Source organism: Hippocampus guttulatus, chromosome 10 (assembly GCF_054856545.1).
Source record: "Hippocampus guttulatus isolate MCC_2025c chromosome 10, RoL_Hgut_1.0, whole genome shotgun sequence".
Classification (NCBI taxonomy): domain Eukaryota; kingdom Metazoa; phylum Chordata; class Actinopteri; order Syngnathiformes; family Syngnathidae; genus Hippocampus; species Hippocampus guttulatus.
In genome coordinates, this window is record NC_141270.1 from 10,461,828 (window position 1) to 10,488,353 (window position 26,526).

Genomic DNA, 26,526 nt, shown 5'->3' on the forward strand with positions numbered 1-26,526 from the left:
TTCCCCACCCCTGATTAAACTTTTAAGTACAATTTCTAAGGACCTTTAGGGTAAGAATCACCGTTTTTGGAGATGCTTGTCCCAAAATGAATACCCGCTATGCTTAAAGGTCGACATTTCATTCTGCCATATTGCAGTCATGTGTCTTATATCTATCCATCCTTATCCTCACAAGGGTCGCTGGGGGTGCTGGAGTCTATCCCAGCTGTCTTCTGGCAGTTGGCGGGGGACACCCTGAACCGGTTGCCAGCCAATTGCAGGGCTCACAGGGACGAACAACCATCCGCGCTCACACTCACACCTAGGGATAATTTTGAGTGTTCAATCAGCCTGCCATGCATGTTTTTGGAATGTGGGAGGAAACCGGAGTACCCGGAGAAAACCCACCCAGGCCCGGAGAGAACATGCAAACTCCACACAGGGAGGCAGGAGCTGGAATTGAACACAGTACCTCTGCACTGTGAGGTCAACGCGCTAACCACAGGACAACCGCCTGTGTCTTATATATTGATGTGTAAAAATCTTCAATCGGAGTTTGATCCAATTCTGTCACAAATGTTATTCCTGTTGACATTGGCACCTCGTGGTCAACAACGTGTATGTTCATTTCTCCACATTAAGAGTCACACTGTGACGGTCAGAGACTAAAGCCAATGTGACAAATATTAATCTTCAGCAAGATAGCCTCTCTTGGCCCGCACAAGCTTCTACAAAGTTCGAGAATGATCTTGCGCAGTTCCCACCAGGGAAGTTGTGACTTCATTTCAAGCAACTGGAAGTCATCAATCAGTACCTGTGGCTGTTTGAAGGCTGTGAGTAGCACTTCATCACAGCCCTACATGGAATTACCTGAAACAATAAAAAAAGTCAGTTCGACTAATACAGGAAACGTTTGCTGAATTCCAGACTGGGCTATGTTTGGCTTTCATTATTGATGACCAACCAAATCTCCCCTACAGTCAAAAAATTATGCTTCTTCGCCTCGCTTGCTTGGTTCAATGCTTTCTCAGCCTTAAAAACTGAAAAAAAGGGGAACAAACTGCTGCTGAGACTCACAATTATCCGGATTTTTTATTTTTATTTTTTTACATGGATGCTGGACGTGTGGTCACAATGGAGCGAATCCATGCTGGGGGGTTTTTTTCCCACTAAATCGTGTCTTATAGTCATTGCTAAGATTTTACAGACCTCTTGGGAATAACTGAAGGTTAATTGCCAGATAGATGTGATGTGTGTGTATGTGTGTGTGTGTGTGTGTGTGTACGTGTGTGAGAGAAAGACAGAAAGCGAGAGAAAGTAAGCTTAGTGTAGCAATTGCTTTGATTTGTACGCTGTCGAATTTACATGATTTTTGCACGAAATAAAATCATCTGAATCCAGATGCTTTTTTTTTTAAGTTGACCATAGATCTATCTAAAAAATGTATCTAAATCCAGATGATGTGCGGCCACTAAAATAAAATTGAGTAAATTCGACACGCCATTTTTTTTTCCAGTGTATATTTATGATTAAAAGCCAGTTTCCAGAGCTTCTGTTGAGTGACAAAGTAGCCAGACTGTTGCTGGAGTGAGAATCCTTATTGACAGCGATCATGACCATGGCCTTCCCAATACCCACTTAGAGTGAATGATTTTATGTGTATGCTGAAATCCTTGAACCAGAGCTAGAGGGGATTTCAGTCCCCATCCTAACACATTATATATCTCAAGTAGATCCACACTTTAGCCGTCCACTCAGCTTAATTAATTATTATCTTGTCCGTCTCAGTCAGATGAGTCCTCCTTAAAAATGATTTGAATCGGTCCAATGCGTCAGCTGAATAGCAAGAGATAAGAACAAAAACGTGTAGCACTTGTTAATTCAAGCTCACGACGAGAGAGAAGAAATGACAAGCTAGGCACTGTCCCTTCCTGGAATAATAAACATCGCTGCCATATTGATCAAATGACACAGCAGAAGTTGCTTGGTGCACTAATACACAGCTATACACTCACCAGCCATAACATTAACCTGCAGGATTGATTTAGATTTAACACAAGAGCTGTATCACATAATGCGCCTTTACACTGATAGCAATGCTTCAATTTAGTTGAGACTGTCAGGGAGGTATTATTCACCTTTGTTGACATTGCACTTTTTTGTTGTTGCTGCTTGTTTTACTTTCCAGTAAATAATGTATGAATCTCAATGACAACACTCAGGGATATACAGGAAGTCGTTATCTATAAATCTTTTCCTGATTCAATTTAGGATTGTCTTGCATTGGTGGAGGTCTCTGTGCTCTGGTGATTGTTGTTTGTGCACTGCATGGTGAGGTTCAGAATCATAGGAACGGGGTAATGCAGTTATACGCCACTGCAATCGACAACAAACACTATAGAGATGATGAAATGTAAACATTGCATTCAAACACTAATGATCAATAATGTTAATTGTCACCATAGGTGAAGGGACAATGCAATGCTTTTTTTTTTGGATGTTACCAACATAACTTGATGGCCATCATGACAACAGCCAAAGATGTCAAATGGAAGCCACTTGTTAGTTTGATTGGGTAAATCTTCTTTGAGTTGGCTCCCCTTTAGACCCAAGGCTCTTGGCAGCTCCTTTCTAATGAGCATTAACTGCCACCCAAAAGAATAGATTGGAAAATGATCCCCAGAAATGAACAACTGTTTCTTTTACACACAGTGTTAATATTTTCTTTCTACATTCAGAGCAAGTGCACTATTTCCACTTGTTTTGATTCCATGTCATTGTTGTTTTGGCCTTGGCAGAGGTATTTTCTCTTTGAGTCGCTTTTTTATTCGCGTTGTAAAGACACTTTTTGCATCACTCACAATTCAACCAGTCACAATTGATTTTTTTCCACTTTCAGAAGAGGTTAACAAGTTCCGCTAGTTTTCACACTGTTACAAGGCATGTCTCCGGGATTTGTTTTGCTCCCGGGGCTCAAAGCGGTTTTGACCAATACAGGGGCAGAGAAAATAATTGATCTTTATTATTTCTTTTTTTGTTATAGAATTTTAAATAAAATCCTGGTGGATCTTAACTGAGACCACACAGATGTTATAGCTCCCATAGCATCATCCCTGACTGCTCTTCTTACTAACCTTAAAGATAGAATTTGACAAAATTACCATTTATTCTGGTAAATGTCCTGATTATTTTGACCTTGGTCAATGTATTTTCTCTATCAGCGGCTTTCAAGTTAGCTTTGAAAAGACACACCCTTAGGAATCAACCTGTCATGATTTATTTTTCCGACTTTGGGAACAAGCTTACAAGCACCGCAAATTTTTGCACAGTTACTCTTTTGTGAGGAAGCTACCACTTATTATCTATTCTTATTGTTTTTGCCTTGGCAGAGGTAATTTTCTAAAGACCTACAGTACTTTTTGAAAATTATTTTAGTGGATCAGATTAGATCAGCAGGTGTGCTTCATGAAGTGCAGTAGTGCTCTAAATTGTACAGCATGTTTTGTCAGAAATTATGTTTTTGACGTTGTGATACAACAGGTTATTGATTTCCAGTATGAGAAATCCACAGTCACGCACTTTTTATTGTTTGTATTTATTTCTATTTTTTTACACTGTCTAGAAAATAAACACAAGCGGGATAATCAGCGATTGATATGAAAAATACATTTAAAGAAAATGTGCTCCTCCTCATTCCCCTGCCACAGTGGTGTGAAGTGGATACCGGTAGCAACCATTCGCGATGCTCCAGCGGGGTGGTCTCTCTGTCGCGGGCTTCTAATCTCGCTCGCTTCTTGCCCGGCGGCGATCACACTTTTAGGCGTAAAATGACTTTGAGGAATTATCCCGAAGCATTATCATCCCCGTTTTGGAAGCGGACGTCCGGTCGATTCAACACACTCCGCGTTAGCGCGCACAGCTGCTCTCATTGGGCTAGCCTCCCCCTTCTCTGACGCCGGCTAGGAGCCGCGCAACATTAGTCGGATTCCAGGGTGAAAAATCCTTGCTAGGAAACGTCCAAAGGACTGCTAATTAAAGCAGTGCAGAGGGAGGGGGGTAAAGCAAGGAAAAGAACGGAATAACAGGTGCGAAAGGAGGTGGGGGGAGAAGTGGCCGTTCCGAACGGAGACAAGCGGATGGAATAATAATAATAATTAAAAAAAAGGAAGCACAGGAAGAGATGCAGGTAAATATGACCGCTCGTTTTTAAGCATTATTGATACCGGCGCGTGATGTTTGTGTTGGAATCAGCACCGGGGTGTCTGGACAGCTCCCTTAACCAACAACCCCCTCCTTCTTCTTTCCTCCGAACCTCTTTCTGCTCTCTTGGCGCCGTACAGCTGTATGCTCCGAGAGCTGCGGCGCTTTTTCTCTTTGATTTGTTTATTTCATTATTTTCTGTAGTCCTCGCGCATGTTCCGAGTCGTATTAATAATACATGAATGCAAAAAAAAAAAAGAAGAAGCGCACGGTCACTTAAAACGCCACGAACGTGTTTGAAAAAATCGGCTTCTTGTGTTTGCAGGAACGATTCTTGGGGAGCTTGGTCCACAAAGGCGTGTAGAACTGTGCTGACAGATGCCTCGCATACAAAATGCTTATGTGATCGTGTGTCTACCTTCGCCATTTTGGCTCAGCAACCCAGAGAAATGGTAAGTGATTCGTCTTTCTTATTCCTATTGTCTTTTTGAGGGTGGGATGAAAAAGGGTGCGCAATTCCAGTTAATTCGGTGCTGAGGGTGGAGTTTATGTGTGTACATTTGTGTGGCAGTGGTGGGGGGTCTTTTCTAGTGTATACACACTCTCTGTGCTTGTCATCCAATACATGTTTCCCAAGAAAGGAACCAAAAAGTTGATATACTTTTTTTTTTAAATCATCTCCCATTTTGTGGCTCGAAAGATGGTGGGTGGAAATGGATTGGAAAAAATCCCAGTTTGTGTTATTGAAGTAATTAACCGTGAGAACATGGAGTACTGTACGGTGTGGCCTGCATTGGTTTACTAAAGGTCTACAGAGAGCATGTCACTATTAGGCCTCAGTCATACCACTAAAAGAAATATTATTGAACCATTTTAACAATAATAATAATAATAATAATAAAACATATTCGTCACGGATGGTGAGATTAGCAGATAACAGATAAGTCACACACTACAGACTCCACTGTTTTTGTCTGTTTTGTAACTTTTCAACAGAGATGAGAAGAGACTGTTAAACTCATTCAGTACCAGCCAATTCTGGACCAAGTCTGAAAAGACGTTTAAAAACGTCTTTGGGAGTGAATGAGTTAAGGAATCTATTGCTTTTTTTTTTTTTTAGCCCCTCTCTGTTGTTGGATCTGTTCAAACACTTGAACGCAAGAATGTCGTATGCTGTTGAGGGTATATTCTACTTACTGTGATTACAATCACCTTTCGTGCCCCCCCACCCCCACCACTTTTAGGACCCCTCTAGAGGACATGTTTAACATCAAAAGAGGAACTGTTATCTCAAGTACAGTATCTGTGGTGTTGCTGCCATCACATCAAAGCTCAGACCAAAGACAGTGGTGGGTAGTGGTGGTCTGGTCTCACCTCACCACTCCCAACTTTTTCCAGCCACACCGGGTCAGATGACATGTTAGTTTCTTTGTTTCCAGGATTTGGCGTAACTCCCCGCCTCTCATAATCATATTGTCTCTATATATTCTCACGACTGTATTTTTTCTGGGCTTCCTGACGAAATCTGAAACTCTCAGGAGCCCAAATCGATTCGTATTGTGATAAACTGCAGAAAAGAAAAATAAAACCTTTGAAGATTACTGTTCATCGTCTCCAGCCTGTATTTGGACAACTAACATTCTCATCATCCGAAATTAAGGAACACGTGGAGGAAGAGAAAGGCCGACTCTCTCCCCCAACAAGACCAACACAGTAGCGTGTGCAAAACATATTTCCATCGTTTAGTGTTCACACCTCTGTATTCCGTTACCTGGACACACCTAACAACGCATCACACACCCCTGAAACCTCCCTAGAGGATGAAAACTATGACCACTACACTGTCGTACTGTTTTCAACTATCTACCCCTCATTATGATAGATGGATGGATGGATGGATAACAGCTTTTCTAATGCAATTGAAGCAATGCAAACAAACATTATGTGCCTAAAATGTTGTGGCGTACTTTTCTGACTGCTCCCCTCTGTGTGCATCAGATAAGATGGATGGTCCTGCATGCACCATGTGGTAGCATCCACTGACCTGCTCTGTCTTCTCCACAGACCATGGAATACTCAGGGGTCCCATCTGTGACGCTGATAGTTGGCTGCGGTCTGTCATGCCTCGCCTTGATCACGTTGGCGGTGATATACGCCGTGTTATGGAGGTAATAACCGAAGGCCCCATGATGACGAAATGTTTAAACTATGTGCGTCTTCTATTTACAAGTGTCGTCACATTTTTATGTCCTCTCCTTTCCTTAGATACATCCGCTCCGAACGTTCCATTATCCTGCTTAACTTCTGCTTATCTATCATCTGCTCCAATATATTGATCCTTGTGGGGCAAACGCAGACACACAATGTGGTAAGTGTCATCTGCCCATTTTCTGGTTCACGAGCAAATCTCAAAACACAGAGGCCCAGTGATTGTTTGTAAACACAAACAAACCGTAACAATATGAAATCAATTCGGGGGTTTGTGCTTGCCATGATAAGCTTATGTTTGATGTCACAAGGAAATACAGCATTCCTTGTAACTTTCAGGAATCTTTCGAGATGGTTCAAACTTTGAAACGTAGGGATGGGCACTGCAGTCCAGCAATCTTCATGAATTCTCTCCATATCAAGGAATTAGTCATGTCTCCATATAGTTGATTACTAAGGCTTGAGGCAATATGCAGTGCACTATACTTGGAACTTGTATGGAACTAGCAGGGGCACAAATGATTCAGCCTCAACTGTTTCCCAACCAAAAGGATGATAATTACATGACATCAGCTAAGGAAAAGATGCACAAGAACTCGAGGCAGCATTATTATGCTCAATACCCATAACATCTAGAGATATGTAGTATAAATAATTTGACAAAATCCCCATTGAGAATGTTGGATTTTCATTTTTTTTTTTTCATAAACCCGTTTGCTCCTGTCCATTTCTCCTCCCTCAACTTTTAACTGAAGGAACCAAAAGGTTTTTAGTATAACGTCATAATTAAGTACGCATAACTTTTAAAGAGTAAAGTGCAAGCAGCCCAAAAAGTGGTTCAGAGGTGTCTATGTGTGACTTTTTAAGAGGTGGAAGATGAGAGAACTTAGGAGGGGAAAACAAGGGCATTTATCGGAAGTGTAATCTGTTTTATCGTGCGTTTTGTTATGCCAGCTGTTGTCTGTGTTATAGAGTGCAAACAAATAAGAATGTAACAGCTTTAGTGCAGCTCCTTTCAAGCAAATAGCTCCTTTTGTTTTGGGTACCGTGCTAAAGAAGCCTCTAGTGTAAAATCTCAATGGAAAATAAAGTATCTCTTGCAGTTCAAGGATGAACGTGCAACTTTACTCAGATGGTCTTGAATTAAGCATTATATTGCCCTTTGCCACAGTGACAAACCAAATGGGGCACATCTAGGCAAGGGTGGCATTTGTTGTCCCCCTCCACCCCTCCATTTTTATTTTTTTTTTACAAAAGGGCAAATGATTTAGAAATGATGACTTGAAATAATTTTGGAGGGTGGGGGGGTTCAAACGTGCAGCTCTGCAATAGATTGCCAGTGGGGGGCGGGGGGGGGGGGGGAGTTAAGGACATGACACCAGGGAACATGACGCACCACTGAATCAAAGACTAATGAAGCAGTTGAGAGAAATTCTTCACCAATCCAAAAAGTTAAGCTGCAGCTTAAAAGCAATTCTTGTACTTGGCTGAATTAAGTGTGATGATTCAGACATGTTAGTTTTGTTGTTGTTGTTAATGAAGGGCTGAAGTTGACGTCTAAGTGAGCAGGACTCAAGAGGACAATGGCAGCTCCTCATAAATATGTATTAGCACTCCAGCTTTGGTTTGTGGCCTGTAAAACATTAAAAAAACAAGTTTGGCAAACAGTTATTCTGATTTACTAGCTGCCCACGCAGTTGCCCTCCTCAGTCATTTGGCAGCACGACACTGACACATTGTCAGATTACAAAGACATGTCATTATGTAGCACTATTGAAGTTTTACTTTTTACCCAACTCACTGATTCTCTCCTTTCTCCACTGTCCTGCCTCATTAGTCCACATTCTTTGTTTTGGTGAGTGCTCATCAAACTTCATTGTGACTTGACGATCCCTTATGGGAAGGTATGACTGATCAGGAAGCAGATGGCCTTGCTAGCGGTTTTTACAAGACATTGTTCATAAATCGGCGGTCTACCTTTATTTATTTAATTATGCTCAGTGAAAACTGATTCGTAGATAATAGGTGATTGCAGGATTTGCATAAAATGATTGAATCTTCAAAGAAAAGTGAAGATGTTGATCATTAGCATTGTATGAGGAACATTTTTGCCCGTTTCATTCGTCAAAATCTGAATCCACACATCCGGTACACATTTATCAGGTGCACAGTAGCAGCCAAGATGATAAAAGCCCAGAATTGAGCCGTGAAGGTCTTTTAAAGCCGGGTTAACTTGAAGCCTTGTCTGATTGAATCAAGCCGTCTTGAGGTCTTGATTACAATGACCACGTGGGTCCCCCTAATTACATATTTGCATCCAAAATCTTCTATTGGTATATCAAAATACACAAGCATCATGAAAATGCAACTCTCACCAAACAAACACGGCTATCTCAAAGATAGATGAGATTCTGTAAACATCTCCAACCAAAGTGTTTATGGCGATCCATTTTTTCATTAAAGTAGATGACAAATCTGTGCCAGTACATGATAGCAACATTATGTATTCATTTGACCTCGCCTCATTAAAAAATGACGAAGAAGGCAATCCTGAGCTCTGTCATCGTCATGGCAACCCCTCATCACGGTACCCCATAAGAAGGTTCTGGCATTCAGCAGACATTTAAAAGAAAAATTCGGTTCATGTTGACGGAAACACTCTAATACAAAACTGTTTCTTTAACAAAAAAAACAAAAAACAAAACATTGTTAGTGTGACAGCCCGTTGGTCCAGTGGTTAGCGTGTCGACCTCACAGTGCAGAGGTACTGGGTTCAATTCCAGTTCCGGCCTCCCTGTGTGGAGCTTGCACGTTCTCCCTGGGCCTGCGTGGGTTTTCTCCGGGTACTCTGGTTTCCTCCCACATTCGAAAAAACATGCATGGCAGGCTGATCGAACACTCTAAAATTGTCCCTAGGTGTGAGTGTGAGCGCTAATGGCTCTTCATCTATGTGTGCCCTGCAATTGGCTGGCAACCGGTTCAGGGTGTCCCCCGCCTACTGTTCGAAGACGGCTGGGATATGCTCCAGCACCCCTCGTCACCCTAGTGAGGATAGAGTGGTTCAGAAAATGAATGAATAAATGAATTATTAGTGTGACATTGTAACACAGTATGCTTCCTGTGTCTAATATAACTTACCTGACTTACTTAATAGAAGATCAGCATAATCACTTACATTCCATGAAAAGGGCCGATGCTGTTTCGTAATACTGTTGGTAGCTGTTTGCTAACAGAGCTGCAGTATCGCTGTTCATATAGCAGTTCTATTTCAGTTTATTGCAGAACAATACATTCAGTCAAATGCTGTTTTAAACAATCCCACCAAATTACAAATGGGACTAGTATGTGAGTCTGAAGTTGATTAGATTTAAAGATACTGCAAACTATGCACTGTTTTTTAGAGGTAATTTGCATGGTAAGCCTCAGTCGGTTACCAAGAACCAAGTGATCCACCAATTCTTCCCATCCTTCAGTGTCATTGAAGAGAAAGAATGAAGCGGAATGATCATTGCCTTTTCTTTTGTGTGTTTTTTATTTCCTGCGTGTTGTTGTAATATTTGAGAAATATTCCATGTTTTTGATCAGACCTCGTTTTAGAGCTGTAGGCCAGCGAAAACACAGCCCTGGTGTGGGTTTAATTGCCGTGCTACATGACATCGCTTCACTTGTTGTTGATCCAACCCTTGAAAGAAGTGTATGTAATTGGCCTCATTGTTTGTGGATTCGGAGTCATCTAATAGAAATCATTTCAAAGCTGTGGAGGTGCCCTCCCGGGAGCAGCAGATTCAGTGAGTCACCTTTGCTTGTCTGTGCTTTACCTTTGTCCTCTCTCTGTGTTCATCTTGCTTTGTGGGAAGAAGGCAAATCAAGAAACATATAGGCACAGTTGTGATTTATTGACATTAAGATCTTGTGCTTTGGGATAATTCTATCAAATTGTCAAACTATAATGAGTAAAAATTTCTGAAGTAATAACAGATGAAAGTCTAAGAGCTCCTCTGTGTGCGAACCTGTCTTTTCACTAGGTTTAGTTTGTAATTTTTATCATTAAATTATTTCAGTGCTACATGGTTAAAATCCAGATGTATGTAGGATTCGAAATGATCGCTTATTGCGCATGTCACTGTGCCGCATTATTGAGATGGCATCTTGTTAAAGGCCTAAGTCTTTTTAATTCCAATGTTCATCTCTAACGTCAAATTGTGCTTAAATAACCTGACGAGACATTGTTTTGAAAAAAAAATCTGATCAAACTGCTCCTACCGTAACATCCTTTACAATCCCCATTGAATGCCATTTGTTTAGAATGTTACTCTGCAGCTTTTCGACCCAACTTTGTTGTATACAAGTTGCATATTACACTGTAAATAGATTTGATTGATACCTTAATGATTCTCTTATTTGTAGTAATGCCCAAACCTGTTGCTATGAACCCCGCAGCTCACAAGTTCTGCTGTAATCTCTAATAAGAGTAAATAATGAAACAATTCACAGTGATTGGCAAATAAAACTGCTTTGTGCTCAAAGGGATTTACCGTGAAACGCTAAGTCAACATGAGTTTAATCCAATTAGAGTCAATTCCTAATGCTTCAAGAGTATTATTTTCTTCACATGTATTACTGGAATCCCCTCTTACATATTTAGACTGACTACCACCTAGACCGAATACTGTATCTTACCTAAAATGGTCTTTGAGAGTGTGTTGCAACGAGTTCTCTTTAATTTACGAATCTATTGGGACAATGTAGACTTTTATTCAATGGTCTAATTAATTCTTCAAATGCATGTCCGGTTTTAACACGCTACCATTGAATCATCTTTAACTGTTCTCCTTCTGGGTGTCTTATCTGCGGTATGATATTTTAATGTGGTCCCTTCCTCACTTTCTTTGTTTCCATGGCTACCAACACAGTGAGCTCCCGACATTTGCTTTTCTAAAGGCCAGTGTGAACTCCCGGCTTCAGTCGCGCTTGTTTTGTACGACTGGCTACAGTCGTCCGGTGCTTTCATAATGCGCAGAATGATGAGTATTCATCTGCATGCACTGATGATGTTGAATGGTAAAGGAAGATCAGTAAACCAAGAAGACTACAAATGATCTGTTTCCAGGAAACAGCAGAGCTGTTTATTGAACACGCGAGTAGCTTACAATGTACACTGGAAAAAAAAAAAAAAACCATAGTGATGACAAAACATGCACAGAATGTTTTTATATTTTGTGGCAAATGCTTTCAATCGCTGTTCCAAGGGCAGAGATCTTACTGATGCTGAGTTGTATGAGCTCACATTTTACTCACTAATTTACTACATGGGCAAGTGGATGTATGTCTTGGGATTTCTGTCGGCCTTGATTGGATGAACTGCTTTGACACTTTCAGGAATCACTAGAGCATTGTCGCGTTGTAAGTAGTTATGGATCGTTTGCTTCAGTTGCTGTACGAGACGCTTCATTAAGTTAGTACACCTGCACTACAGATGAAAATCCTGTACAGTGTACAAGAACATTAACATCTAAATCTGTCCCCTCTAAGAAGAAGCTCTCTAAAAGAGGTGTGTTCAAAGTTGTTTCAAGGCTCTGACATAATATGCAAAGGGCATTGTACCCCTTGGTGGTAGTTTAATACATATACACATATTTACACAAAGAAGATGGTCACACCAGTTCAGTAAGTTGTCGGAATATATATTACTTTTTGCAGATGATAAAGAATATGTGTCTTTTAGGTTTGTTACATTGTTCGTCTGCACTATTTGTCCTAAAATATCCGTTATACAGAGTTATACTATTGCTAGTTTTTTTAACCAGTCAATGGTGTTTTGCATTTGTGTTAGCATTCCGCTAGCAGACTTTTTATAAGGCAAAGTTATGTGATTTTGCTAAATACGCAAAGCGTAGTCAGGTTTTTTTTCCCTTGTGTTTAGTTTGTTTGTAAACTACAGGGAAACATCAACTGATATTGGCAGTCAACAGCCTGAAGCAAGCACTTTGTCTCTTTTTTGAAGAATTGGTAACAATCTGCAAAACTGCTGCTTGTTGTAAAATTAGCTGCCACCATGTAGCACTCATCGGTACATTTTTTCCCCTCACAATTCTAGAAAAAAAAACAATTGTAACGAGTGGACGGTCACACCTTGAAAAGGTTGTAACATGCATCACTCTGAGGTGCGTTACCGCTGAATTATGTTCACAAATAAATATATACTGTATCATTGAGAAAAAAAAATGTTTTCAAGAATTTGGGTATTCTGTCAGTATAATGCAATAAATGATATGCCAGTCAAATCTGCACTTATTTTTGTCAAGGCAGGGTGTTTGAAAGAGCTGATGTATAAGATCTCATTAAACTGTGCAGCTCTCTCGAGTGATGTCTCAGCCTGTAAGCGCACATGCTTTCAACCCAATCCGTGTCAGAGTTTTACTCCCCTTAGTTTATTCACATTTCTCTTGCATCTGGGACATCCCACTCTACCTTAAAGCTTGATTTGTCATGTTTCAATCCACATTTATGGGCTTAATGTCTCCCGTGGGTTGAAGTGAATACAAACCCGCTTGTCAGGTGTACGGTAATACGGAATTACTCTCTCGTTTGAACCCCATGCACACAACAGGGGGGTAGATATCGTGTAGTTCTCTCAATGGAGACTTACAGGGGAAGTCACTGTGCGGATGCCCTGGGATGGCATGATACACTGGAGTCTTTACTTCACACCATACTCGACTGCCTAAGGTATCCTCACTCAGTGTCAGTGTGCCTTGACAAGACTCTTAAGGATACCTCTTTATTTCTAATCCTCTCCTAAACAATCTCCCTCTGGCAACGTCTCTCGGTGGAACAAAGATGGATGAGCTAATGAAGCTGCAAAGAGCCGTTCCATTATTGAGCCCGAATGCTATCTCCTGCCTCCAGTGTAGCCTTCCATGTCATTTAAGAAGTGTTTTGCTGTCTTTGCTCTCGTGGCGCTACGTACAACAGTTGACCTTGGCCCACATGCCTGCATGTGGGATCCCTGGCATACTAATGAGGGTCAGTGCAGAGGAATGCAACAACGTGGCGTGCTGTGTCCGCCAGCCTGGCTCTGATCTTTATGGCCACTGCCACCTCTGATGCTGCATAGCCAACTGATTTAACTGGGCTTCGTGTACTGCGCAGTGTGACGCTTCTTGCTTTTAGGGGCTCTTTATTTTTACTTTCACCAAGCTGAAGGAGGTTAGTTTTATTTCATGTCAGGATGGCAGAAGGAAGAACCTGTTACATTTTGGAGCAGGAGGTGCTACTTTCTGATTGATTTACAGCTGACCATCACTTGCTCTGATTTGTATTTGGTCATGTTCAAAACATTTGTTTTCCAATCAATGAGAATTTGGAAGCATTTCTTAATAAAATGTATCCCTTACCTGTGATTGGCTGGCAACCAGTTCAGGGTGTCCCCCGCCTACTGCCCGAAGACAGCTGGGATAGGCTCCAGCACGCCCGCGACCCTCGTGAGGCTTAAGCGGTTTCACATAATGGATGGATGAATGGATGTTTCCCTTACCATTTTCCACTTTGTGACTAGGGCGTCTGCATTATGACAACAGCCCTTCTGCACTTCTTCTTCTTGGCATCGTTCTGCTGGGTTCTCACGGAGGCTTGGCAGTCTTACATGGCAGTGACAGGAAAGGTCCGGACCAGGCTCATCCGCAAGCGCTTTCTCTGTCTTGGCTGGGGTAAGTAAAGAGCAGAATTTCTCACTGACAGCTCATATCTTCTGCCCTTCAACTCAAGGTTCATTTAGTAAAAGTAATGGCACGAGGCGGCGAGATTGTCATCTTATCAGGCGAGGGTGTTTTTGCACTCCGGTCAACATGGACCAACCTTGAATTATGGAATGGATGGGAGGGAGGTTGGCAGACACAGTACAGTACACTCCATAGCAAGTTACGCAAAGGGTGTGCATGTACTACAAAGGTGAACAGAAACTGTAAGTTGTCAAATACCGATTTCATCAAGTCGTGTTGAAGGGCTTGTAACATTTTCGAACCGTTTTAACATAATATACGGTGTGGGTTTTTTTTGATGGCACGCCAGTCCAAATCAAATTCCAACAAACCTCAGACGTTGATGATTGCAAAAAATGAGTGAATCCGGGTTCAAAGAGTTCCTTCCTTCAGACAAGCAGAAACGTCTTCTTTTAAAAGAAAAAAAAACATATTTGGAAAGAGCCCACGTTCATTCTTCTTGTTACCTAGCAACAAACATGGCTCTCTTAGTCATTGCAGAGCCGCTGCTTCATGAGCATAGCATTAGCTATTCATTTAGGTGTGTAAAAAACATGCCTTAAGAGATTATTGGATGCTAAAACCAGACTTTTTTTTGTACCCAATTACTTTTCTAGATTAGATCTATGCATGACATTTTTCATCACCATTAGAGTCAGAACAATTCTAAAATGGATTACCAAAGAACCCGCATGCCAAATGTCACTTGTGGTCTCTTAATTCCACCCATATGAAATATTGCGGGCGATGATTTATGGGACTCGCGTGTCGTCTCTGCACACTTTAGCTCTCAAGCACTGCAGAGACACGGACTCTGGATGGCCACGAGAGCCGCATGCGCCTCCTGCCTCCAGGAAGCTGATTACATCAATAGCACCTGCATGCGCTTTCCAAAACCTTGATATTCTGAGCACACAGAAGAGAAACCGATCCCATCACACCAGAGCATTGGGGGGTTTTCTCTTTTTTTTTTTTTTTTTTAACCGTGCAATCATTAAAAAATTTACAGCCTCCTGAACTTCAATTATCAGCAATCACAAGGGATTTGGAGTCCTTCTGCAGATTTAATAGTACACCATAAACACATTCAAAGTATCTCATTGTATCATTCTCGTGTAATTATGTAACATCTAATGAAGAAAGTTTCCCTCCGTTTTACAGACGGCACTGTACTCAACGTGACGACATAACACAGGCGTCTTGACTAATCATTGATTGCTTTCTCTTGAAGGATTACCGGCTTTGGTGGTTGCTGTATCGATGGGATTCACCAAAACAAAGGGCTATGGGACACCCTTATAGTAAGTTGGCCTTTATGCTAGCGTTGAATATTCACCGCGCAAGATGTAGGCTACGTTAATGGTAACACTTGAGCGAAATGATTAAGTGCCTCGGCAGTGGCTCACTTCTCCTAAACAGATCCATGAAGACAGTCCCACGAACGCGATCCGATTTAGCGATTGCTCAGCAGGACCCCAATTTCTCGAGTTGTATCGCAGCTTGATACCGATGGCGTGAACACCACTTAGAATCTCTTTAGTGTGTCAAATTCTGAAAATAGAGTTACGGCATATGGCGCCTACTCCCTTGACAATTGGGGGGAAAAAATACAAGCGGTTGTTATTTTGTGTGCCATTAACTCAGATGTTAATCACTGGCTGCAAGTTAACTGTTGCTCTCTGTGTTTCTCTGCAGCTGTTGGCTGTCTTTGGAGGGGGGGCTCCTGTATGCCTTTGTTGGACCTGCAGCTGCTGTTGTTCTGGTAAGCCTCAACCAATAGATCCGGTTCTTGATGGCAGGGAATAGATGGGAAATGGAGATGTTACCCGAAACTTAGACGGCACAAGAAACATGGTGGCAGATTGGGGAGGAATAGACACAATAAACACCAACAAAATAAATTAGTTTTGGAAAATGAGTTTTAAGCTATCGGAGTAAACACATCTTTTGCAAATGATGGTCTTCGCCATAGGTGTCAAACTCAGGTCCTGGAGGGCCACTGTCCTGCATGTTTTCCAAGTCTCCCTGTTGCAACACACCTGATTCAAATGAACAGGTTCAGTGTCAGGCTTCCGCAGAGCTTGCTGATGAGTTGATCATTTGAATCAGGTGTGTTGCAACAGGGAGACTTGGAAAACATGCAGGACAGCGGCCCTCCAGGACCTGAGTTTGACACCTATGGTCTACGCCAAATGTGTGTTACTGATGTTTCAGTTGTTCAAATTAAAATATTGATGCTATTAAACTGTCAGAGGTACCTCCCACCGTAATACTGACTGTCAGTTTATGTGGAAAAAGAACATTCAGAGGTGGAATTTGAAATCAAGTGATATTTTGCAAAAGTTTGCGAGCCAAAGACACACAGAGAATTTTTTTTGTCATCTTTGCTCTAGTTTTCTTTTGCCTCAGACCTAAAATGGCATCACGAACAAGGAGCGCTTCAATTTATTTGTAAAGCAACTACATATAAAGCCTCAAATTGCACACTGCTGCTCCAGTTTCCTGTCAGCGAAGTTGCTGCTAATGTTAGATGAAGGTGCCTTTGAGAGGAAAAATGTTTCTTATTAGGCAGATCTTTTCCTAAGGCTGCCGTGCCGGACTGAGTGTGCACGGCAATGCTCATCCGCTGGCTGAAATGTGACAGATATGAAAAAACACACACACACACACAGAAGCTAGAGGTCAACGCTCAGTGCACACACGCAAAATTGAGGTGGGGAGAAAAATGGGACAATTACATCAATCATTGGCGACTAATGGAAAATGTCATCTCGGCAAACCATGCTTTTAACATTATATTGAAAATAATTGTGCATTGGTATGATTTATTGAAGATCCCTTTGCTTCGTTTGCAGGTCAACATGGTGATCGGTATTCTCGTGTTTAATAAATTAGTGTCCAGAGACGGCATACTGGACAAGAAGATGAAGCATCGAGCAGGGTATGACAGCACGTCCTTGTTAGTACCTTCATTTTTCTTCTTTTATTATTCATTATTTCAATGCCAGCATGAGTAATAACAACTAATTTGAACTCGTGTTCCGGCGCTAACAATAATGTGCTTGCCCTACTGCTTTGAATCTTTCCTGCACTTTTTAGATAGTCAATGTTTATGTCAAGACATAAATGAATGAGTTAGTTTCATTTCATTTAAATGTTTACCCTGTTTCTGTAAATGTTGAACCAGTGAGGCCAATTCCTTTCAGATGCCTTTTTTTCTGTAGCTTGAAAACATCGAGATCATTTTATTATGAGTTGCGGATTTGTAGCGCAAAGAAAGCAATATTTACAGCTGCTTATACATACACAGTGTTGGAACTTATTGAAAGTGGAAATCACAGGACATAACGAGGTCAGCTTTCTCACGGGAGCGACATGAATACATATTTTGTTGGCAGAATAAGTCCAAGATGAAACTCCATTACGCCCACGCGCTGGCTGCGTGTGCCGTTGCTAATATTTGACGTTGCACACTTTGTGGTTATTAGCGTGGTCGGTCACGCCGTTGTCTCTTATGCCCCACAGACAGATGAGTGAGCCGCACACGGGATTGACTCTCAAGTGCGCCAAATGCGGTGTTGTATCAACGACTGCTTTGTCAGCGACTACAGCGAGCAACGCAATGTAAGTGACTGCGAATCAATAAGACAATGCTGCAAAACAGCAGGTCCACCTCGATAATGCAGATCCACTGCCATGGCAACTGCTCTTAGCGCTGTACATCCGATCACGCCAGGAAAAAAAGAAAGAAAGAAAACAAAAATCTTAGTTGTGTTTGTGATTGAACAGCCTTCAGATGACGACGGATACCATGTAGTAATTTGCCTTATTTCTTTTTTTAAATCCTCTCAGGGCATCCCTATGGAGCTCCTGCGTCGTCCTGCCTCTACTGGCCTTGACCTGGATGTCCGCAGTGCTTGCCATGACGGACAAGCGCTCCATCCTCTTTCAAATCCTCTTTGCGGTCTTTGACTCACTGCAGGGTTTTGTCATAGTGATGGTGCACTGTATCCTACGGCGAGAGGTAGAGCAATTTTTATTTGTGATGCTGAGGGAGGACAAAGGCAAATTATCGTCACAATTTTATACCGACTAACTCGAACAAAATCTGGAAAAAAAAACATTTTTCTCCTTAGGTCCAAGATGCATTCAGATGTCGACTCCGAAACTGCCAAGATCCAATCAGTGGTGATGCAACAGGGGGCTTTCCGAATGGCCATGCTCAGATAATGGTAAGTGTGGTTTCTCCACTTTTATCATTAAAGCTTTAACCCAACTGATGTTTCTATAGCTTCATTTCTATCGAGCCGCAGGGGTTGATTCGTTTCAGGATGTTGCTTGTGCCCCCCCCCCCTTTGCTTTTCAATTGTGAGGAGTTGTAAAAAGGGCAGTATCAAGAACTCATCTGTTTTTTTTCACTTCTAACTTAACTTTTGTGATGCCTTCACGCAAATGTAATTGTGATTTCTGATGTTGATTGATGATTTCATATTTCAGTTGTGGTTGCTCAGTACATTCTGGGAATGTCAACATAAGTTGACAAAAACAATGTACACCAGCAAATTGTGCGCACTCAACTCTGGGTTCTTGCCACCTTGCTGAGTTAGCTTGTTTTCTTTATGCAAATGAGTCGTGCAGCTCTGTCCAGGCAGCTCAGTACAAAATAGATAAATCAATAATGATAAATAGACGAGGACGGAATACACGCCACACAATGAACTGCATTTAGTCTTCTTGTGAGACGGTTTGCAAAGCTTACCCACGTTCGACTTTTTTTTTAAACACCGATTATATGAGCAAAATTTTAAAAAATATATAATTTTTCAAAACATTGTAGATCTGAATTTGACCAAGATATCTTAAAGAATGCTGTCTACTTTTGAGGTTCAACAACATTTACCATCATTTAGCCGTGCATTGTTTTTTATTGTCTCATAATTATCCCCGAATAGATACCACATGACATTAGTGCTCCTCTTAGGCCCTTAAAGCTCAAGCCTTTATTTTTGTTTGATTGAAATAACTGACCCCATGCCCATCAGGCACGCATCTCACTCATTTCCTTTCCTGGGATGATGGAGCATCGCTCTCGGCCCGACCTTTGAAATTGGCATGCCAGTCTCTTCATCTCGCGCCACGATACCAGTGGCATGTCAGAGAAATGATCTGACATTAGTATTGTAATACTCCTCTGAGGGAAATAGTCTTCACAAAAGCAGAGTGGCGTCTGGCTCTCTCGGTTCAATACGGTCATTTGCAGCAGGTGCAAAATGCCTCCCTTTCCCATTTGTACCGTCATGCATAGATATGCGCTCACTGGCCACTCCATTAGGGTTGGAAAAGGATCCGCCACAAATGCTATCTTGAAAAATATGCCTTTGAAACATGATTTTATTGAAGAATGTTTTGGTTTGACTGACGTGTAGCATAGTCAGAGGTGTTTCTACTCTACGCTGCCCGGCAACATCATCTCCAAATGTCTTACTGATCACGATATCTTGTTTGCAGACGGATTTCGAGAAGGATGTCGATATTGCCTGCCGGTCAGGTAAGAGCACATCCACTGAAAATGCCCAAAGTTGCCTCCCTGTAGAAAGTAAACTCTGTTTCTCAATGAATTGAAAAAAAAAATATGAATTGAAAATGTTGCTTTGCCAGGTTTTCAGAAGTGTGTGCTTGTGTTTGCGACATTGAAATAATCCGTTCGATGACGACATTCCCGCTTGACATACATTTGCAATCACTGGCCCACATTTGTGGGAGCATTTTGTAGTACATCATGCCATTGAAGATTGATTCTTAAAGGAATCTATTTTTTTTTAATTTCACAAATTCTGTAGGGGGGGTGCTTATTTATGCTGAGCACTGTAACAACAATCTCCTCTCCTTGCAAGTAAAAACCCCAAAAAAGAGGTTAGACAGTAAAAATAGCCGCAGTTGCATAACAGCCAACAATCCCCACAGGAGTTTTTCACAGTTACCAAAGCACTGACTTTAATCTGAGAACAAAACAGTATAAAAAGAGCTGTTGGCTACTCCTTTTATACGGAGTTTTAAAGTGAAACCAGACTGCTGTGCATTTCACCATAGCCACTTTGTGCTGAATGGCACGCTGTCATTAGACTGTATAAATGTTTCACACCATCATAAATTGGAGTTCATGCCTTAGGACAATGTTCCTCATGATATTTAGTTCTGGGAAGGTAATATTTAGTTTAGGGGGTGTTTTTGTTCTTCTTTTGTACTTTTGAGCCGCTTTACAAGAGTATGTAGTATTCAAGAGTTGTTAAAAAAATACCAGGGTTAAGACCAAATCAATCATACTTATTCACAGGTCTCAGAAAGTCGATTGGACCATATACCTCAACACGGTGCAGTCCTGTCAAACTCAAGTGCATCTACCTGGAGAAAAAAAAACAGCAAAAGCAGTCAGGTGTCATGAATAAATCATGACCAGATTACGCTCTGTGCTCACACTTGTACAATTATGTGTGGTGCACAATGATGCATTTGACGCTGTCGAGTGTAAACGTTGATGGGAATGTACTTAAGGCATAACAAGCTTAAAGGCTGTTAAAGTCATCTTGCTATGTGCAGGGTCAGAAGCCATAATGTTTTGTTTGGATTTGAACCAGATTATGCCTTTGGCAGCAATTAATATTAATAGCGATGACATCTTCTGCCACTCATATATCTAAGATCATATGTTGTACTTAGGTTAGGTTTGTTCCATTTAACTCCAAAAATTGGGATTTGAATGAACATGATTGCCTGTTAGGTTAAAAAAAATTCACAGGTGACAAGTGTGGTCTGTGCTGGCTCGTTGGACTTTTAAAAATTCCTTAAGTGAAAATAATTAAAAGGAAAAAAAACACTTGACTGCTGAACAGATATTTTATGAAATTTAATGAAGCAGTTTGTTTAATGTGGCGTTCTTCTGATCACATAAAAGCATCAGCTGTCAGTGCACCTTAATCACTTCCTTTACAAATTGGACGATACTAACTGGAAATTTCCTTTGAAGATGATGTGCACACTCACACAGGCATGAGTCGCTGATTTCAAACGTGTGCTTCCGCCCTGTCAGCCCTCCACAAGGACATGGGCTCATGTCGCGCCGCTACCGTCACCGGCACGCTTTCCCGCATATCCCTCAATGACGAGGAGGATGAGAAAGCTCCTGAAGGCCTCAACTACTCTACGCTGCCCGGCAACATCATCTCCAAAGTGATCATCCAGCAGCCTTCGGCACTGCACATGCCCATGGGAGTGGGCGAGCTAAAGGAGCAGTCGCTCGCCGGCGACAACAACGCCGAGCTGCGCCGCACCGTTTACCTGTGCACCGACGACGCCATGCGCCAGAGTGACCAGAACATGGGCACCCATGACATGGAGGGCCACCTGCCACAGGGTCAGATGATGGAGACGGACTACATTGTCATGCCCCGTGCCTCGGCGGCGGCGGCGGCACTTTCGGGGTCTGCTACCCTGCCAGCCCACCTAAAGGAGGACACCAAGATGAACATCACCATGGATACGCTGCCGCACGAGAGGCTGATGCATTACAAGATGAGCCCTGACTTCAACATCAGCCCGTCGGGTGTGGACCACATGAATGTGAACCTGGAGCAGCAATACCCCAGCGCCCCCGAGCAGATGCAGAACCTGCCCTTTGAACCCCGCACGGCCGTCAAGAACTTCCTTGCTGAGATGGAGGAGAGCGCTGGCCTCTCGAGGAGTGAGACGGGCTCTACCATCTCCATGAGCTCCTTAGAGGTAAATGCTATACACTGTATAATATATGGAATCAGGTGGATCGATTTTGTAAAATAACTAATTGCGATTTACAAGGCGATTTTTTTTTCAAGGTCTTCCTACCCATTATTATACATACTTTTGGGCCGTCTTACAGGTTAAGCTTAAGCTAAACTAAAGGCAAATGAACAATGAATAAATATTTAGGACCGTTCATTTATCTACTTCAATTACAATTTCTTTTTATTTCCTAAACACTTTGAGGCAACTTCACAAAATCCTACACAACAAGTGTGGCATAAACGTAAGTCAGTAATTCATAAGTGACATCACAACAATAATGAAATAATGCCTGAATAATAAAACACGACAACAACGATGGCATATCCACTGTGTATATTTATTTAACTTTACTAGGAGCACCAGCACCAATAACAAAGGTAACCACAATGTTTTAATATGGTCACTGTGGGAACGCTTAAACATGCAACTGAAACCACGGAACAAATATAAAATGAATGACTGACACGAGCAGCAAGCACAAAAACTCGGGTATTTGAAATGCTCCAACATAAGGCACTCCAGAACAAATATAAATGCATGAAAAAATTTGTAGAATATACTGTATATCGCCTCATATTGTGCAGAGTTGGTTTTGTGCGTGCTCTGCTTTTTGCTCATTTTGCTAGCTTGTGGTTTTAATGAGTATTATGCCTCTGAGACATGCGTCAAGAATCTGTCGTGGACAGGTGTAACGGAGAGAATCCTGTCACTTGTCAAAATAAAATAATTTTCAGACTCAGACAAACCAGAAGTACCAGAAGTTTTGAGTTACCGTATTTTCTGCATTATAAGGCGCTTCGGAGTATAAGGCGCACCTTCAATGAATGGCCTATTTTGAAACTGTTTTCATACATAGGGTGCGCATAGAATAGAAGCAACAATAGTGGCCGCAATTACATTATGCGTCCACTAGATGGAGCTACGCATTGGGGAATACAATACAATAAAACACACCTTTATTGAAATCAAGCTTTCACATCTGCTGTGCAGCTGTAACAAAGCGCTTTACAGAACATTTAAAATAGATCAGAATATTGATCCATACATAAGGCGCCTCGGATTATAAAGTGCACTGTTGGCTTTTGAGAAAATTGAATGCTTTTGGTTGCATCTTATAGTGCGGAAAATATCGCAAAAGCTTTGTATCTTGACTTAAATTCAACTCATTTTTCAGTCAAGGCACCACTGTATTCATAGAGACAGACTTTTCTGTGTTGTGACAGCCCTATAAATCTTTTCCTCATATTTTATTTATTTATTTTTTTCTTTTTACAGAGAAGAAAATCACGATATTCTGATCTGGACTTTGAGGTATGTTAAAACACGTTCCTTCACTTAAGACATGCATCGATCTTTTTTTTTTTTTTTTTTAATATACCGAGTAAAGCCATCCTTGTGTTTGTCAATTGATTTACTCGAACTTGTTGTGCCTCTTAAGCTTATTGGATTTTACAAGATTTATTGTCACGCTATGTAGTTAAGGTAAAAGCAAGGCTCTCAACTGACAAACAGGATGAGCGTTCATCAACATTTTGTCCTCCATCTCCTCCATCCATCGCCTTTGCACTGATTTTTCAATGATATGCTTTTAAAGTCATTTGCACATTTCATGACTGATTTGAACCGCTAGTCTTTCCATGCAAATTCCACCCCTCTTTTGGCAGGATTTTGCATTCCTTTGCATTGCCAAATCAGGTTTTATGCATATATATATATATATATATATATGTGTATGTATATACACACACACACGTACAATGCCCCCTTTTCAAAGTAAAGGAAACAGAATGAAAGCTTCTGGCAGTGTTTCTGGAATTTTGCTTTAAAGTAGACACAGCAACCCCTTTTAAAGGAAGCCCTGGGCCAAGATTGGATTATAAGGGTTCCTCTTACGCCAACAAAACATTAAATGAGGCAATTTGTTACAAAAGAATTAAGCTCGATTCGGTTACTCCTGCCATTTTGAATGAAGTCATTCTGCCGTCCTCTTACAAATCATCCCAATGTTTCCTTTATTTTGGCGGTGTGTTACAGTATATACAGTATATGCAGACCCGAGCAGATCTGTTTGAAACCTGGCCTACAAGCAAACTACCTTGACACTAACACATTGATCAGAGTGTGAGTGGGTGGAGAGAAGATGCATTTGCATTATTGGCTGTCAATACCAAAGCAAAAACCCTTGCCATTGCAGAAAGTCATGCACACCAGGAAAAGACACATGGAGCTGTTCCAGGAACTGAATCAGAAATTTCAAACCCTGGACCGATTTCGAGACATACCAAATATGGGGAGCATGGTGAGTAACAGGAAACCAGTGGGGGGTGGTGGGGGGGGCGGTGGATTTCAGCGACATTCAAATCCATTTCAATGTACAGTGCAGGCTACGTGTGTGTGATTGTGCTAATGAGAATTTATGTAGAACAGGTTGTTCATTTATACAGAGGCAGAAGCTGGCCATGGGGGGTGGCGGGGGTTATCCGGGTGATAGCCTACCCCCACCTTTGCTTTTTTTTTTTTTGCGAAGAAAAGATGCATTTTCTCCACCAAGCCAGTCACAGAGACAAAGGATGTTTGCTACCGTAGTTGCTCTCGAGAGTGCATCCATTCCAATGCAAGGCCATGAATGCACTTTGATTTACATATACATTTATCTACTTAGCAACACCATCTTTTTTTTAAAATCATAAATGCATGGCGGATGATTTAATCTATCAGCATCCCAACCTGACCTAACGTGTGCTGTTCTTCTAAGGCTGCATTTACACAACAACACAATTCCAGTTTTATTTCTCCCATGTGAATCACTTTGGATATTTGTCATGTCAGTTGCCTATTTGACACCGAGATCCCACAAAATAGCCGCATGAGAGCTGTAACAGATGATCTGACATTAATCCGCCTTTGCCTTTTACACGGAAGCCATCGAGCCAGAGGGATGTGTAACTGTTTGTGCTCGCTCGCGGCGCCCAGCTTTAAATCAGTAGATGTATGATGTCTGGTGTGACGTATTCGATTCTTGTCAAATAGCAACGGCGGCTTTTAACACAGGGTATGCAAATTGGACTTAAAATCCGTAAAGCCATTTTTCAAAGGTTTCCAAAGTTCTTAACAATGCCACTCACAACAAACCACGATGACATCTGCTTTTAAGTTTAATCACTGGATGAATCTGTATTTAATTTGGATGGAATAGCTGAATAGTGTAAACATACAATACTGCTCAAAAGTTTGGGGTCACTGTGACAATTTCATGTTTTCCATGAAAACACACCATGACAGCACTCTTCAAAAGTCACTTTGAAAATGTGTTTTTTTTTGTTTTTAAGACAAGCAATGCTTGTTTTTCATCTTTAAAATAAAAAACACGAAAAGGGTCTACAACTGCCTTTCTGATTAATTTAACGTGATCATCATTGATTACACCGTGTATAAGGATATTTCCAGGTAAAAAGAAGAAGTACAAAAGGACATTTATAAGTGATCCCAAACCTTTGAAATGAATGTTTCTTTCGGATTATTTTATTTAGTACGGGTTGTCCTCAGTTGACGATGGTTTGGACATGAGCGATTTTGAGATGACCTCATCGCACAGCACACGAAGGCACGCTCAGTTACCCCATATGTTTTCATTTGGCTGTTTGTATATTTACAATTTAGAAGCATTTTCTTTTGTTTGAACAAATATGTCTTGTACTTATGACTTGACCACTGCGTTAGCATCAATTAATGAGACACTACGGCACATTCTGACATGCAAATCTGGGTTACGTTGCCGCTTCAGGACTCTCTGGCTTCCAAAAATCTTGCCATTAAAAATAAAAATAAACAATTCGAAGATCGAACCACTGTTGCTGATTTCAACTGGTCATCCTCAGTAAAGGAAATCTTAAATTCTTTATCATTTTAATCATTTTAAATTTCACAGGATAAAAGAGAGGTGAATATGAAATTTAGGTCTTTAATTTTGCACCTACGCCGTTCACGCTTCTATCATGGTTCCAATGTCGACTCAATTGACGGTTCAACTTGGCCCTGCCATTCTGTGTCTGTACCGCTTATGGAAAACAGTGACTTGAAAAATAGCGGAAAGCTTTTATAGGCGGCGTGAAAGGCGCCACCGTAAGAAGAAATAAAAAAACTGCAGAAACATAAATCTTCAGATCAGGAAAAAAAAAGCTTCTATCATTGAAGGATAAAAATCTGATTTGAATAAGACAGCTGTCGATTCATATCGGACGGATATTCTCTGTCACTTGCGAGCCAGAAGTCTATAATCACACCAAGGCAATTGATATACGCACACATCCACAAACACCACGCGGCGCTAAATCAAAAATACAGCAAATGAGGTGCAGAGACCATTAAATAGAAGATTGTGTGGGCTTCTAAAGAGACTTTGCAGAGCTGTGACATACACGACACACAAAAATTTCGAGATATTGGCGTTTCGGTTGATATACGCTATTACCGTTACACCTTCATTTAATATGACTTCCTCTCAACAATGACCCATAAAAATAGTCCATAACAATAATAATAATCATCATCTATGATCACG

At 41.3% G+C, this 26,526-nt stretch overlaps 1 protein-coding gene across 4 annotated transcripts in view; it reads left to right on the forward strand.

Annotated features, from left to right (window-relative positions):
* adgrb3 (adhesion G protein-coupled receptor B3) overlaps nucleotides 1-26,526 on the forward strand; it is a 122,603-nt gene that overhangs the window by 94,143 nt on the left and 1,934 nt on the right. The window contains exons 17-30 of one of the 4 annotated variants that reach the window (XM_086121744.1): nucleotides 4,505-4,631; nucleotides 6,244-6,347; nucleotides 6,445-6,547; nucleotides 13,946-14,096; nucleotides 15,379-15,448; nucleotides 15,843-15,909; nucleotides 17,003-17,106; nucleotides 17,673-17,771; nucleotides 18,000-18,171; nucleotides 18,284-18,379; nucleotides 19,656-19,695; nucleotides 21,235-21,923; nucleotides 23,241-23,276; nucleotides 24,160-24,264. In XM_086121744.1, coding sequence (XP_085977870.1) covers nucleotides 4,505-4,631; nucleotides 6,244-6,347; nucleotides 6,445-6,547; nucleotides 13,946-14,096; nucleotides 15,379-15,448; nucleotides 15,843-15,909; nucleotides 17,003-17,106; nucleotides 17,673-17,771; nucleotides 18,000-18,171; nucleotides 18,284-18,379; nucleotides 19,656-19,695; nucleotides 21,235-21,923; nucleotides 23,241-23,276; nucleotides 24,160-24,264 — 1,963 coding nt within the window. The remainder of the gene's footprint in view (nucleotides 1-4,504; nucleotides 4,632-6,243; nucleotides 6,348-6,444; nucleotides 6,548-13,945; nucleotides 14,097-15,378; nucleotides 15,449-15,842; nucleotides 15,910-17,002; nucleotides 17,107-17,672; nucleotides 17,772-17,999; nucleotides 18,172-18,283; nucleotides 18,380-19,655; nucleotides 19,696-21,234; nucleotides 21,924-23,240; nucleotides 23,277-24,159; nucleotides 24,265-26,526) is intronic. The other 3 variants (XM_086121745.1, XM_086121746.1, XM_086121747.1) reach the window with 3 other exon arrangements.